Source organism: Rattus norvegicus, chromosome 2 (assembly GCF_021556685.1).
Source record: "Rattus norvegicus strain SHRSP/BbbUtx chromosome 2, alternate assembly SHRSP_T2T, whole genome shotgun sequence".
NCBI lineage: Eukaryota > Metazoa > Chordata > Mammalia > Rodentia > Muridae > Rattus > Rattus norvegicus.
Genome location: NC_141535.1, coordinates 44,750,085 through 44,765,636, shown reverse-complemented (window position 1 = coordinate 44,765,636; position 15,552 = coordinate 44,750,085). Strand labels below are relative to the sequence as shown.

The window sequence follows — 15,552 nt, the reverse complement described above, 5'->3', positions numbered from 1 at the left end:
TTTTTTTTTTTGGGTTCTTTTTTTTCGGAGCTTGGGACCGAACCCAGGGCCTTGCGCTTCCTAGGCAAGCGCTCTACCACTGAGCTAAATCCCCAACCCCTCTTTCCAAGTTTTACAAGGAGTTCTTACAGTTTTATTACCATGATAGGAAGTTGGTAGTTTGGGGACAGGGTATCAGCACAAATGTCCACCTAGATTATCAATTCATAAAGTGTGTCATTAATATTCTGAGCTAATTTTATTTTAGATTTTCTTCAGAGGTTTTGGTCTAAGTGAACTATTGTATCTAATTATTGTAAATTTTCTAATTGTGAAACATAACTTTCAGAAATTTTTATAAGGCATGTAGAATATACTTTATAATGGTAATTATGCATAATACCTGTTTGATTATACATATAAACTTACTAAATTCCAGGGAAAACGTTTCATATTTTTAGCAAGTCTTGAGAAAAAAATATTTATCTACTAGTTATTCCCAGTACTAGCTTTAGAAAACAGATTGAGTTGGTTGCCCTGACCTCACATGATGTGACGTCTTATTTTATAAGTAGACGGACTGTTAAATATTTTAATGAATTGGTATTATGAAAATAATCTTTTTATTTTTAACTTCTAGTTGATTAATAGACATTTAGAAATATTGGGACTGTTAGTCCTCACTTATTGATTATGAGTTTACTAGTATAATAGAAGGATTTAAAAAAAAGAGATTTTGACAAAAGTTTTAAGACTAGCATAAGCAGAAGCTAGAGCTTTCGTATTGTAAGCCTTGACTTATTAGCATGGAGAGTTTACAGATTTTATTTTTAAACAGGTGAAAATTATATAAATTTTAATTCTGGTTTTTCATTTATATCTTTTAACTTGTAGTTATCTGTATTAGTAAGAATTACCCATTTCTTACATTTTATAAGATTTTAACTTTAAGCTGGAATTTGATTTACTCAGATTAACCCCAAACCAGCTGATATTACTATTTTTTAAAATTCTGTTGAGGTTTGCTAGGGTGATTTTATCCTAAAATTTGAAATTGTATATAACACTTTTTTGTGCTTTATTTATGCAGAATATCCCCCGAATCCTAAATCTAGAACTCCAAGAATGCTGGTCATTAAGAAAGGTAATACAAAAGACTTACAGCTATCTGGATTCCCAGTAGCAGGAAACCTCCAGTCACAACCAGTTAAGAATGGAACTGGTCCGAGTGTTTATAAAGGCTTAGTCCCCAAACCTGCTGTTCCACCTACAAAAGTAAGTCCTATGTGTAAGCCACATTTGTTATAGATGTGCCATTTGTGAACTGGCACACATACACTCAGTTATTTTGTGCACTTTGACCAGTTGCTGTTTTTTTGTAGTAGTCTCCATGTATTTTGTAGTAGGTTCATGTATACAAACACTTTATTTTTACTTCCTCTGTATTTTAAGAGAAAGTTAAACTTAAATTTTCTGCTCTCCTGGATGTTGTAGGATATATTTGCGTGCTACATGCATTACACTATTTATTTGGAGCTACGTTGTAAAGTTTTGAATGAGTTTTATTGTGAGACAAAGAGGAAAGTCCTTTTGAGTTTTGGAAATAACCATAATTTAGATTAAAAAAAAAGATGTATTTAGTTTACAAATCACATTTTTTTTGTGTGTAGTTGATTAGTTAACATGTGCTACAGCGTACAGGTGGAGGTCAGAGGACAGCTTTTAGGAGTCTTCTACCTATAGTCCCCAGGGATTAGACTCAGGTTCAGAGACATGTACCTTCATCCACTGAGCATCTTCCCAGTTCCCTTTATCATTATATTCAGTGTTACTTGGTTTTATTTTTGAAACTGGTCTCTATGTAGCTCTGGCTGGCTTAGATTCTGTAGATTAGGTACAGAATCTTCAGGCAAGCCTCTGCCTCTAGAGTGCATGTGCTTGCACACCTGGGTTCCTTTTATTACTTTTAAATCATGTGTATGGGTGTGTGCCTGAAGAGACCAGAGGTATGACAGGTGATTGTGGAGTTGCTGGTTATTGTGAGCCACCTGAATTTGATACTTACTGGGAGCTGAATTTGAGCTGTCTGTAAGAGACACTGAACCACTGATCTGCCCCAGATTTAGGTGATTTTTTTTTTCCTTTAAAAAATTGTGTTGTGGTTTGTGCCTGTAATCTCAGCACTGAGGGGCCTAATTTGAGTTTTAGGCTAGCTAGTGGACTACATAGATAAAACAAAAGGCACAAAGGTCAAAGGACCATGGAGAGATGGTGGAACTTTTATGAGCTATATGTCGTCATTGCTTAGTGTGTTCCCATTATCTCTGTTTTCATAAATTTGTTTTTATTAAGATTGCTTCTTCTGTTTTTCTTAGCCTACACAATGGAAAAGCCAAACTAAAGAAAACAAAGTTGGAACTTCTTTTCCTCATGAATCTACATATGGTGTTGGCAACTTTAATACTTTTAAGTCAACGGCCAAGAATATTAGCCCATCAACAAATTCAGTGAAAGAGGTATGCCACTGAACATGTCTTGAGAAATGTATTTAAAAGTAAAAGGACAGGATTTTGCTGTGTTGCTCAGGTTGGTCTGAAACTCATGTTCATAAATGACCATTTTTCCTTAGCTTTCTGACATAGGTTGTGATTCCCTGTTACTAAATCCTTATGGTTTAACAATTTAGTAGGTACATCAGTTCATTAAGGATGAGATGCTCTCATTTTTTTCTTCAGTGAATTTAGTTCAGACAACTCATTTTATTTGCATTATTATACTTTGAGGAATAGAAATTAAAAATGTAAATTCCTAAGCGTTCTAGACAACAGAGAAAATAGTGGAACTCCCATTTATGTTCATTTATTACAAATAATTGTTAAAGTGTTAAAATAATTGTAGTTTTATTTGATACTTATGGAAGTTTCACTGTAGGAGTAATCTTGACACAGACGTGGATTTGTATAGTCTTGTTTTGGCAGTGACGGACACTTAAATAGTAGTAATTGTTTTAGAGAGAGCAGTGGGAGGAAAGGTAGATGTGAGTATGTGGTAGCTCAGGTAGTTTTATTTTTGAAACCCAGACTAGGGAGTTTGTCCCATATTGCAATATCAAAGCCATGTATAATTTATGTTTTTATCTGCAGAATTTCGGATCTGTAAAATCTACTGTTAAAGTAGGATCAATGTTTCCAACTGGTTTATTGTTCTTTATTAAATATTCACTCTAGTGCAAGTAACTAAGCCTTATTATGATTTATTTCTGTGGAATTAAAGATTGCTGTCCCATAGTTAACCCATTTAATGTCAAACAAATACACATTGTTAGAAGTTTACTTTGAACTATATTTTAGAATCATCAGTTTTACTTTATAAATGAATGTACAATGAGAAGTTGTGATAATAGTGAACTGTATTTTGATGTTGATTACCTTATTACATGTTCATTAGCATTTCTGAATTTCCCATTAGTGTAATCGTTCAAATTCTTCTTCGCCTGTTGACAAACTTAATCAGCAGCCTCGTTTAACTAAACTGACACGAATGCGCAGTGATAAAAAAAGTGAATTTTTGAAAGCATTGAAAAGGGACAGAGTAGAAGAGGAGCATGAAGATGAAAGCCATGCTGGCTCAGAGAAGGTAATCAGCGACTCTTGACAGCAACGTGTTTACAGTATGTGGGTATTTGGACCTTGACAAACTCTAGTTAAAACTTTATCTTTGGTTTTCCTCCCGCTAAGCCTATGCTAGCAGGTCTTCTCTGGGTGGATATTCCAGGGGATAATGTATAGTCCAGGTTTCTCTGTGTAGTCTTGACTGTCCTGGAACTCATTCTGTAGACTAGGCTCTTCTCAAACTCAGAGATCCACCTACCTTTGCCTCCTGAGTTCTGACCAAGAGTCACCAGTCTCCTGCCACTGCAGCAGGCAGCCTGCCTCTGCCTCTAGAAAACTGGACAGACATACATTGTCAGACCAGCTCGGGCAAAAGTATTTGTGATGGGTGGAACAGTGATGTTTTAAGGGTACAGGTCTGTACAATTTTAGATAAACTTAATGACTTTTTTTATTATTCTGTTTTAATCATTGAATTCCTTTGCAAGATTAGAAATGAGCTCTGCTTTGCATTAGATTCAGCTTTGAGGAGCCCCAGCAGGAAATAGAAAGATAGTGAGATCAGAGCCCCCAATCCCTAGTGTCCCTTCCTGTGTGTATCCTCAGCAGGCTACTTCTTTGATTCCTTCCCTATTGATTTCTCGTTTTTTCCCCCTTTTGTCTTCAGACCTATTGGTGGTAACAGATTTCTACTCATTCAATCTTGTCACCATCCCTAGTGGTGCCCTTACATTCACACTGTTGTAAATAAGCCCACAATAAACCTATTTTGAAATTGAAGCTTAAAAAAAATTATCTCCCTATAAAGAAAACCAGCTAGCTTGGAGGGGCCGGGGCTGTCCTGGTACTTGCTAAAGCATGCCATTCTTGAACTCGGAGACCTTTCTGCTGCACTGCTGCCTCCACCACCACTTCTCCTCATGCTGCACCACCGTCGCATGGCTAGCTTGTTTTTTCAGAAACTTTTCTCATTTTGTGTTTTTCAATTTTTATGCAAAAATATGCAGGTTTTATTGGTTTGGTGAATTTTTTTGGAAATTGACATGTATTTTATGATCCTTAGCCTTAGCCTATTAGTCAGAGGCTGAAATTACAGGCATGTACATGTAATTTATACAATTCCTAGACACAAATCTATACTTTAAAAAAAAAATTCTGTGCTGGGCACTGTGGCACATACTTAGAATTAAAAGAATTGTAGACTGAAGCAGGAAGATTGATGTAGGACTGAGTCCAGCAGGGATATTCTTTTCTTTTATATCTTCATCTTTTTGGTCTTAATATATTCACTATATAGATTTTAAGGCTTTGAAATTTAATGACAATGAAATAGTTTAGATTTGTGTATTTCTATGAGAATCTAAACAGTATCTGTTACTTGTTCTCTAGAACTCACTGTTTATTTTTTAAATTCTCTAAAAATCAGGATGACGACTCATTTAATTTGCATAACAGCAATAGTACTCACCAAGAAAGAGATATAAACAGAAACTTTGATGAAAATGAAATCCCACAGGAGAACGGCAATGCCTCGGTGATTTCTCAACAGATCATTCGTTCTTCGACTTTTCCACAAACTGATGTTCTTTCCAGTTCACTTGAGGCAGAACACAGGTTAGTGATTATTTCTACTTTTTAAAATTTATTTCTACTTCTGGCATCATCTCTGTTCAATGTTTTATTACAAGTTTAAGTGATTGATAGGTTTATTTTTATGATGCTGGGTTCTGGCTCTTAGAGATGTCTGGCACTGCTTCCTGAGTGCTGGGATCTAAGTAAGGTATGCACCACCACACCTAGCTCTAGTTTATTTGCTTTGAATGTGTTTGTTAAAAAGTAAGTTTCACTTATTTTTAAACGGGCAGGTGATTTTTATTGCACTCACAGTTCTGTTTGCATTGTAGTTTAATTATTTCACTTTCATTTTGGTAGTCACTGGTCTGTTTATAGATTTGACTTAGTGGAATTATATCTTTGCTTTTTTGTGTTGTTTTAATCTTATTTTTATTTCTCTTGTAAGGTATATCAGTATTTTGTTCTTTTTAATTGCTGAGTAGTATGGCTAATTGACCATTTTTTTTTTTCAATGTGCTTAAGCATTTGCCTGCACTTAAGTCTGTACCACATGTGTGCCTAGTGCCTACAGAGGTCAGGGAGGGCATTGGATACTCTGGAACTGGAGTTACAGATGGCTGTGAGCTGCCATGTGGATGCTGGGAATTGAATATGTTGTGCATATACGTGAACATTTGTACATTTTGTGAGCATTAAAAAATATTAGGAATGCTTATCTTATAGACCGTTTGTCTAAATAAGTTAGATTGTTCATAGAGAAAGGAAAATACTGAATGGTGCACAGGGACAGGTATATGAACTAGTTATATGAAGATATTGTTGAGAGGCCGAAAGTGAGAAGCTGTGTAAAGTTATTAATAGCAGAATGTGCACATCCTATATAACATCCTTTAAAACACGGGGTAGAATCTGTAAAACTAAGCACACCTAGTTGTATAATGAACAACCTCTACGTGGGTGCAAGTTACATGCTAGTGATACTGTCTGTGTATCATCACAGTATGTGAGGAAAAAAGGAAAAAAGTCCATGTGCATTACTGAAAACATTTGTGTATGTGTATACATACAGAAATGAATAAATGTATACATTGAGAGTTCTTTGATGATTTTTATACTTGTATGTCTTTCATTGACTATTTTTTGTCTCCTAGATGCAAGGTTGATTATTTAGTGTCTCAAAATCAGGAAATAGTGTAATTAGTATTTAAATTTAGGAAATCGAATTCTCAACTGGAACTTTGTAAGCATTTATTCACTAGGCAGATACATTATGGTCACTCTTAACCGCAAGTTCGGAGTTGGAGATTGAACCTAGGACCTCATGTTTGCTAGGCAGCGTCTAAGCACTGAGCATTCTTTCCTAAGTTCACAAAGCTTCAGCTTTTAGATTCTTTTTTAAAATGAAACTGATATTTCTTTCTTGAAGCTTCAGTTTTCACTTTGCAGTTCTTAATTGCATATAATCTTAGAGTAAATGCATTTATCAGTTATGAACAACAATTTCTAATGATAATTTGGTTTTTTTAAGTAATCAATCATGTTTATTTAACAGCTGGAGAGTTAAGAATACTTGGTTCCTTCCCCATTTTCTTTTAGTGTTGAGGATTGAACCCAGGGTGTCACAAATGTTTTGTCAGTTATTAACAATAAAGTAAGTAAAAATGTGGTCATAGCAAAAGCAGTAAGTTTTATTAGTCTTAGTTTATGAGATTTGGGTTAAATGATATCGAGTGATTAGGGTTAAGTAAAAATGCCACTCTTGGGGCTGGGGATTTAGCTCAGTGGTAGAGCGCTTACCTAGGAAGCGCAAGGCCCTGGGTTCAGTCCCCAGCTTCGAAAAAAAGAACCAAAAAAAAAAAAAAAAAAAAAAAAGCCACTCTTAAGGACGGTCATCTACGTTATAGTCAAGACAGTGTATCAGAAAAGCCAGTGGATAGAGGTCAAAGAATTAATGTTTACTTTAACATACTGGCTTTGAAGAAATAGTTCAGAATGGTACATCATAATTTGGGAGTCAGAAAACTAAAATGTTTTTCTCATTTGCTGTGAAATAAGCAAATTATTTTACTTAAATGACTTGTAATTCTTATTCTCTAAAATATGAATAGAATGTTAGATACTATTCAGGACTCATAAGTAATAATAAGTTCTTTGAGACCTTCCTTGAAACATAAAAAAAAACTCTGAAATCCATAACAACTCGATATTCAATAGATGCAAGTTGAAAGATATGCAAATAGAAATATCAGAAATACCTAAGGAGTGAAGAGCAGTGTTTAAAAATTGCCATAAAAATTGGCCTTAAAAGAAGCAGATAGAGCGCTTACCTAGGAAGCGCAAGGCCCTGCGTTCGGTCCCCAGCTCTGAAAAAAAGAACCAAAAAAAAAAAAAAAATAAAGAAGAAGAAGAAGCAGAAACTTTAAAGTTACTGTCTCATGTGTTGCATGCTTGTCCAGGTCAAAATGGTTAGTTCTGTTAGTATTTTCCTAAAAATTGAAGAATTTTGTAAAAAAAAAAATTACGAAGAGTAAAACTGTTGTTAGCCAATATCCACTACTTAGCTGTAAGTTGAGAGCTTTGAAAAATCATTTTTCTGTTACTGTTGCACATAATGCCTCATTTTTAGATTGAGTTGTGTACTAAGGATGGTGACATACACTCAAGGCATACCTGTAGCAGAATGAAGTATAAAGATAGAACAAGCTTTTGCAGTCTTTCAAGTAGAAATCCTAATGAGCCAGTCTAGAATATGCTAGATTGTGGTGATATTTAAGAAGAAGCAAAAGTGGCATTATTAATACTCTCGCTACAAGGATTTGCCACTTACTATTTTTGACTCTTCCCGTTGCAAGTTTCCAGCATAGAGGACCCTGTCCCTAAAGATCCACACAATTAGGCAGTTCATTTACTACCAGATATGGTTTACTTGATCAATTACTCATTTTTAAAAAAATAAACTCTGAAGGCATTTTGTATCTTGGGGACTATATATAATAGATTGTGGATCATGTTTTCTTCTATATAGTATAAAGGTAATAATTGCCCAACCTAGGTGAAGCTGTAAATTAAACATACTTTACTTTTCAGATTATTAAAAGAGATGGGCTGGCAGGAAGACAGTGAAAATGATGAAACATGTGCTCCCTTAACTGAGGATGAAATGAGAGAATTCCAAGTTATTAGTGAACAGGTAAGAAAATCTAAGCTCAACCAAATTATAGGGAAACATTAGTGGTGGGGAAGTTTAAGTTTTATTTGTTCTAGCCATCACGCCATAGGCTAGAATTCCCTTTGAGACAAATCTGCAGCAGTGACTTTTTGTGTATTCAGTATCCAGGTAAACACTATGCATCCAAATTTTTGTTGTCTAAACTTTTAATTTGGTATTGATTTGATATGGGTAACATTTTAGTTAACTCTGTCTTTGATCCTTTCAAAAAAAATAATATTTTAAACTATCTTTCTTTTGGTTTTTGTATCTTTCTTTCTGAAAGAATTAGTAGGAAATATTTGATAGAGCATCAAAAAGTTATTTTTTATTCCATAATAGGTTAAAAAATTACTTTCATATATGTATAATTGATTTTCATTTTTTAAATATTTATTTATTCAAAGTAAATGAGTACATTGTAGCTGTCTTCAGATACACCAGAAGAGGGCAGTGGATCCTACTACAGATGGTTGTGAGCCACTGTGTAGATGTTGAGAATTGAACTTGGGATCTCTGGAAGAGCAGGCAGTGCTCTTAACTGCTGAGCCATCTCTCCATCCTGTAACTTATTTCTATATAGAAATATTATGGTTGGTACTATGACCTTTAGAAACATTGCCGAAATACTTTGGAGTCTTTCATGAAGCAGCCATAATAACTTGAGTGTGGACTTTATTCTCATTGTACTTCCAAATTGTATAAAAAAAAAAACCACATAAAATTTACTAGTTTACCAGCCTCCCCTCCCTTACCACCCCCCCATACTCACTCCTGCAACCAAACACACATATTCTCATTCTCTCTGTCTCTCCCTCCTGTCTATCTGTATGTCTGTCTCTCTGTCGCTTAAATGTATTTTCGCTGTTGGACAACTATCACTACTAGCCATCTCTACAATTTCCCAACAAAAAAGTTGGGCCCAGGTTATGATAGTAGGTGAAGGGATTTACCACCAAACCTGACAACCTGCCTTTGGATACTCAAAATCTACATGGTGGTGTGCTGGAGAGACGACTCAGTAGTTAAGAACATTGGCTGTTCTTCCAGAGGAACTGAGCTCAGTTCCCAGCACCTACAAGACAGCTCACAACTGCCTATAATTATAGTTCTGATTTCCCCACACAAATACACATGCAGACAAAGCACCACATAAGAATAAATAAATTAAAGAAAAATCACATGATGGAAGGATATAACTGATCACAAGTGAATTAACAAATGTGTTGTATACATGTATGACACACAGACTGAGAGACACAGTTTAAAAAAGTAAAGGTCTAGGAGTTACGGGATGGCTAAGTAAATAAAGGTACTTGCCACAAAGCCTGACAGCCTGAGTTGGATCCCTAGGACCTACTGGGTAGGACAAAACATGTCCTCTGTCATCACATGTACATTTTATGGTCAATAGATTTAGGGGCTGGAGAGATGGTTCAGTGTTAAGAGCTTCTTGCAGAGGACCCATGTTCACTTCCAAGTACTCACTTTGGGTGGGTATCTGACATGGCCTATAGGCATGTAACTCCAGTAATGGGATCACATTGCCTTTTCTGGGGACTAGGCATGTCATAGTGCACAAATGTACATGTAAGTACTCACACGTGCACATTAAACAAAATAAATCTTTTAGAAATACAATTTAAGAAAGCTGAGAGATCATTATGCTGTTTCCCTGTGGAATATATACCATTTTACACTTCCTGCTAATAGCACAAGAATTCTAGTTTCGCTTCATCATTAGGTCATTGTAGAGAAACTTTCTCTGTGTCTTCTCTTACAGTATAAGTTGGTAACTCAGTAGTTTTGGTGAATGTTTCTCTAATGACTAGTGTCTTAGTTATTTTTCTGTTGGTGTGATAACAACTATGACCAACTACACTTCACGGAAGGGAGAGTTTATTTGGAACTCATCCTTTCAGGGGTTTAGGGTTCATGATGAGGATGGTAAGGGGCATGGTGGCAGGTAGGCATGGTTGTACTGGAGCAGTAACTCAGAGCTTACAGTCTTAGACTAAAATAGAAGATGGGGAGGGGAAGAGGAGGGTAGAGGGGCAGAGAACGAAATCTCAAAACCCACTCCCAGTGGCACATGTACTCCAACAGTGCTATACTTGTTAATCTTCAAACTCAGCTGGGGACTTTAAAATTTATGAGTCTGGGTACTCATTCAATTCACCACAGTGTAATTTGATCATCTTTCATGAGCTTATTAATCCATTTGTGTAACTTCTTTGCGTAAATTTCTGTTCAAATGTTTTTTTTTTTTAAAAAGCTCACTCTTCCATCCACTCCATGCTGGAGATCATATATAATAAATCCAGCCTATGTCATATCACTGAAACATCCTCCATTCCCTTCTATCTGTGTGTGTGTGTGTGTGTGTGTGTGTGTGTGTGTGTGTGTGTGTGTGTGTGTGCGCGCGCGCGCTCGTGTGCTTGCAGTTGGTGCCTATAGAGGTCAGCAGAGGCATGGAATCCTTCAGAGATGGAGTTACCTATGTTTGTGAGCCACCATGTGGGTAAATTAGAACCTCTGTCTTCTGGAAGAGCAGCCAGTACTTTTAACCATTTGAGTCATCTCTCCAGCCCCATTGCCAGTTTTTAAAATCAGATTTTTTTGTCATTGAGTTGTAAAAGTTTGTTATATGCTGTAAACATTTAACTTCTATTACATACTTGATTTGCAAATATTTTTTCCCATTCTGTGGGTTGCCTTTTTATCCTGATTGGAGGGACGGGTGATGGTGGCAGGATCAAGACTGGAGCTTTGTGCTTGCTGGTCAAACACAACCTAGCCTTTGATTGTAGCTCAGGTTACGAAAACATTTTGATTTGCCTGATTTATCTTTTTTTTTTTTTTTTTTTTTTTTTTTTTTTTAAAGACTTTAAGGGGTTGGGGATTTAGCTCAGTGGTAGAGTGCTTGCCTAGCAAGCACAAGGCCCTGGGTTCGGTCCCCAGCTCTGGGAGGAAAAAAAAAAAAGACTTTAGGTGCTTGTACTTGTGATGAAAATTCTGAAGTTTTTCATCTGTATCTTTCAAGTTTTAGATCTCCGTGTTTAGGTTTTCTGTTAATAATAGTATACAGTAAAGGTCCAACCTCATTAGGGATTAAGTTACTTTTTGTGTGTTAATATGACCCAGTGCTAACCGAAGCAACTTAGGGATGGAAGGTGATTTTGGCCCAGTTTTGGGTGGTTAGGCATGGTGGCATGAGTAATTTGATTGTGGTAATGACGAGGAAAGGGAGGAAGGAGAATGCAGGTATTCAGCTGGCTTTCTCCTTTTCCCCTTTATTCATTCACTCTCAGTTCATGGAATGGTACCACCAATATTTAGTTATTCCTCTCTGGAAACATTTTCATTAACAGTCCAGAACTATATCTCCTGGATGATGTTTAATCTACTTAAACAAAGATGTAACAGTCATAAGTATCCTTTCTCTAGTACTGTTTATTGAAGACTGTCTGTCCCTAACTTCTGGTCTGGGCAGGCCTAGTGAGATAGAAGGCTCATCAGATAGGTACAGTTGCCATCAAGTCTGGTAACTTAAGTCTGACCCTTTAATGGACAGAGAAACCAAACTAGCTCTTTAAGGTTGTCTGATGCCCCTCCCTCTACCAAGTGCTATAAACATTTTAAAGTAAATAGATAGGTAACAGGTACCCAAGCTAAGTATATATACACATAGGTTTCTTCCTGGGCTATTTGTTTGGTCCATGTCGGGTTGAGTCATTTTCTTTTTAAGACAGTCTTTAGCACTGGTTGCCCTGTAACTCCTGTAGTTAGGGAGAATGACCTCAAATTTAGTTAGGTTTCTTGATGTGCTGAGATAGCAGGCTTATTCTGTGTACCATGCCTAGTTCATGCAGTGCTGAGGATCACTAGGCAGTGCTGGCTAGGCAAATGCCCCACATCTGTAAGTTCTGTCTAATTGTTTTTATAACTATTTTTGTGGTGAGTTTTGAGAGTCAAGAAGGTATGGTCTTTTAACTTTGCTTTAAAAGATTGTTTAAAAGATTATCTTCCATGAAAATTTTATAGGGAATTTTCTTTTCTCTTTATATATCATTTCTTCCCCTCCCAAGACAGGGTTTCTCTGTTAGATCCCTGCTTGATCTGTAGAGTCTCCAGACTGATCTAAAACTCAGATATCCATTTGCCTCTGCCTCTTCCTCCAAGTGCTGGCATTAAAAGTGCATGCCACCATTGTCTCTGACTTCTCTATATCTATCTTAAAAACCTTTTATATTAATGTATGTAAATTACATAACTAGTGGTTTCATTGTTTAATTTTATACATGTATATAGTGAATTTGATCCCTACGCAACCCTTACCTTCTTTTGTCTGCCCTTCCCTATTCTACTAGAAGGTTGGATTTCCCTTTCCTTCTGCCCTTTAACAAATGCCACTGTTGATTCAAATGGGATTGCATTGGATCTGTAAACATTTGGGGTAATGTTTATATCCTAGCACAATTAAATCTTCCAAACTATGAGCATAGGATAGATGTTTTGGTGTGGGTTTAGAGTATATCAGTCTTTAAACCTCCTTGTGAACTTTAATCATTATATAAATGGAATTGTTTTCTAAACAGTTTTCACTGAGTTATCACTGTTAGAAACAGCTGACTTTTCCATGATGATTTTTATATACTATAACCTTGTTATATTAAATTCAGAGTATTTCTTGATGGGGAGGATGTTGGTTTTTGGATTGTCTGTTAACACTGTCTTCTACAAACATAATTTTATTCTTTTCTAGTTCTTTTTGTTGAGCATGTACATATTTTACATACAGAATTTCACTTCAGATGGTTGAGTGTTTTTGCCCTGTTGTATGAATTGATAGTACTCAAGAAGAACAGTTTCATCACCATCTAGAGTTTTTTTTTATTTGTCTTTATACCCAGTTCAGGCCCCTGGCATTCACTTACCCATCTAGTTTCTGTCCTTAGGACTGAGCTTCTTTCTACAGTGCATGCTACTAAGCTAGTGCTCAACAACTAAGCTACTTTCCAGCTTGGACAATTTATTTTGAGTTTAAAGAAAAGCATCATTTAAAATGTACTGAGTAGGGTTGGAGAGATGGCTTGCTCAGTGGTTAAGAGCATTAACTGCTTCTCAAGAGGTTCCAAGTTCAATTCGTAGCAACCACATGGTGGCTCACAACCATCTGTAATGGGATCTGATGCCCTCTTCTGGTGTGTCTGAAAACAGAGAGAGTGATAGTGTACTCTCATATATAAAATAAATCTTTAAAAAAAATGTACTGAGTACCCTTGCTATGAATAGTATTCTGAGGATAGTATATTATCAAGGTAATTGACTTTAAAACCGTGTGACAACTGAGGCAGGTAGCTAAACCTTTTTGATAATAAAATACCTAACTGTCACAAAAATACTATTTTTGCATACTATGAATTCGAGACCAGTGACATACAGTGTGACAACACAGCGTGCTGTTAACTTGCTCATAATTCCCACTAGGTACCATGCCAAGTGCTTCCTTAAAATGCTACCTTAAGTTGTTAGGATGTAGATACTATTATTAGCACTGCTGGATAGATGAGAAAACTATAGCTTCTGAGTTTATGAGTAGAACAAGTAGAATTTGAACCCATGTTTGGCTGGCTTACTTGCTTTACTTAACCCTTAATCAGAATAGGAAGGACTTGGATGTCAAATCAGGAGTTGGGTTGTGCTCATTACAGGTTCATTATTAGGTTCACTAAAGATTTCGTTAAGATAGGAGGTGGACTTAAAAAGTATACATTGTAAGTATAGATCCTGAGCGTAGAATCAAATTGTTAAGTTGGGAATATGTTGCAGCAATTATAGATTACACTAGAGAAATGTTAGGGGTAAGGTAAGGTGGTGTTTGAGAATAAAATTACCTGAATTACAAGCATCAGGATTTTGAAATACCGAAATGTAATAATATTTATAAGTAGGAGTATAGAAGGAAAAAGGAGTTGATTTAAATAAAAGGCTTTAAAATGTTGTTAGATGTCTCTGGAGGATGCACAAGCTTATAGAAAATAGAAGGAATAAAACGATAAGATTTGGAACTGAGGGGATGTAAAGTGATTGCTGTGCAAACATGAAGAGCTAATTTCTACCACCTCCATAAGAAAAAAGCCAGACATAGCAGTGCGTTCTTTTATCTCAGTGCTGGAGAGTGAGGCAGAACTCCAGGTTCAGACACCCCCCTCATTTTATTTATTTACATTCCAAATGTTGCTCCCCCTCTTAGTTTACTCTCCAGAGCTCTTCACCACTACCCCCTCTCCTTTGCCTCTAAGAGGGTCCCCCTGTCCCCATTCCCTGGGGGCATCAAGTCTCTACAGAATTAAGCACATCCTTTTTCACTGAGGCCTGACAAGGCAGTCCTCTCCTACATATGTGTATGGGGGTGGGGAAGGCGGGGTCAGCCCGTTTTTGCTGTTTGGTTGATGGCTTAGTCTCTGGGAGCTCCCAGGAGTTCAGGTTAATTGACACTATTGATTTTCCTACGGGGTTGCCATCCCTTTCAGCTCCTTAATCCTTCCTCTAACTCTTCCATAGGTGTCCCCAACCTCAGTCCAGTGGTTGACTGTAAGTCTCTTGCATCTGTTTGAGTCAGCTGGCAGTAGAGCCTCTCAGAGGACAGCCACGATACCCTCCTGAAGGCACAACACGGCATCGTAATAGTGTCAGGATTTGGTGCCTGGGCATGCAATGGGTTCTCAAGTTAGCCTGGTCACTGGATGGCCTTTTCTTTATTCTCTGCTCCATTTTTAGTACCTGCATTTCTTTTAGACAGGGACAATTCTGGGTCAGAAATTTTGAAGTTGAGTTGGTGATCCCATCCCTCAAACTTAGGGGCCCTGTCTTTTTTCTGGAGGTGTTCTCTTCAGGTTCCATTCTCCCCACTGTTGGGCATTTTGGATAAGGTCATCCACATTTAATTCATTCTCCTGGCCCTCTGGGCATCTTTTCTGTCTCCCCCATACCTTATCCTGTCCTCTCTTTCCCCTTCCTCTCCCCTCTCCCACCCACATCTCTCCCTCCCTCTGCCTTTTGTGATTATTTTGTTCCCCCTTCTGAGTGTGATTGAAGCATCCTCACTTGGGCCTTCCTTCTTGTTAAACTTCTTTCAGTCTGTGGGTTATATCATGTATTTTGTACTTTTTGGCT

At 36.9% G+C, this 15,552-nt stretch overlaps 1 protein-coding gene across 17 annotated transcripts in view; it reads left to right on the top strand.

The window, feature by feature from the left end:
- The window catches only part of Gpbp1 (GC-rich promoter binding protein 1), a 67,256-nt gene that overhangs the window by 48,351 nt on the left and 3,353 nt on the right, over positions 1-15,552 (top strand). For all 17 annotated transcript variants that reach the window (NM_001408813.1, NM_001106410.2, XM_087618130.1 and 14 more), the window contains 5 exon segments: positions 1,070-1,254; positions 2,355-2,495; positions 3,448-3,615; positions 5,017-5,204; positions 8,253-8,355. In NM_001408813.1, the coding sequence (NP_001395742.1) occupies positions 1,070-1,254; positions 2,355-2,495; positions 3,448-3,615; positions 5,017-5,204; positions 8,253-8,355 (785 nt within the window).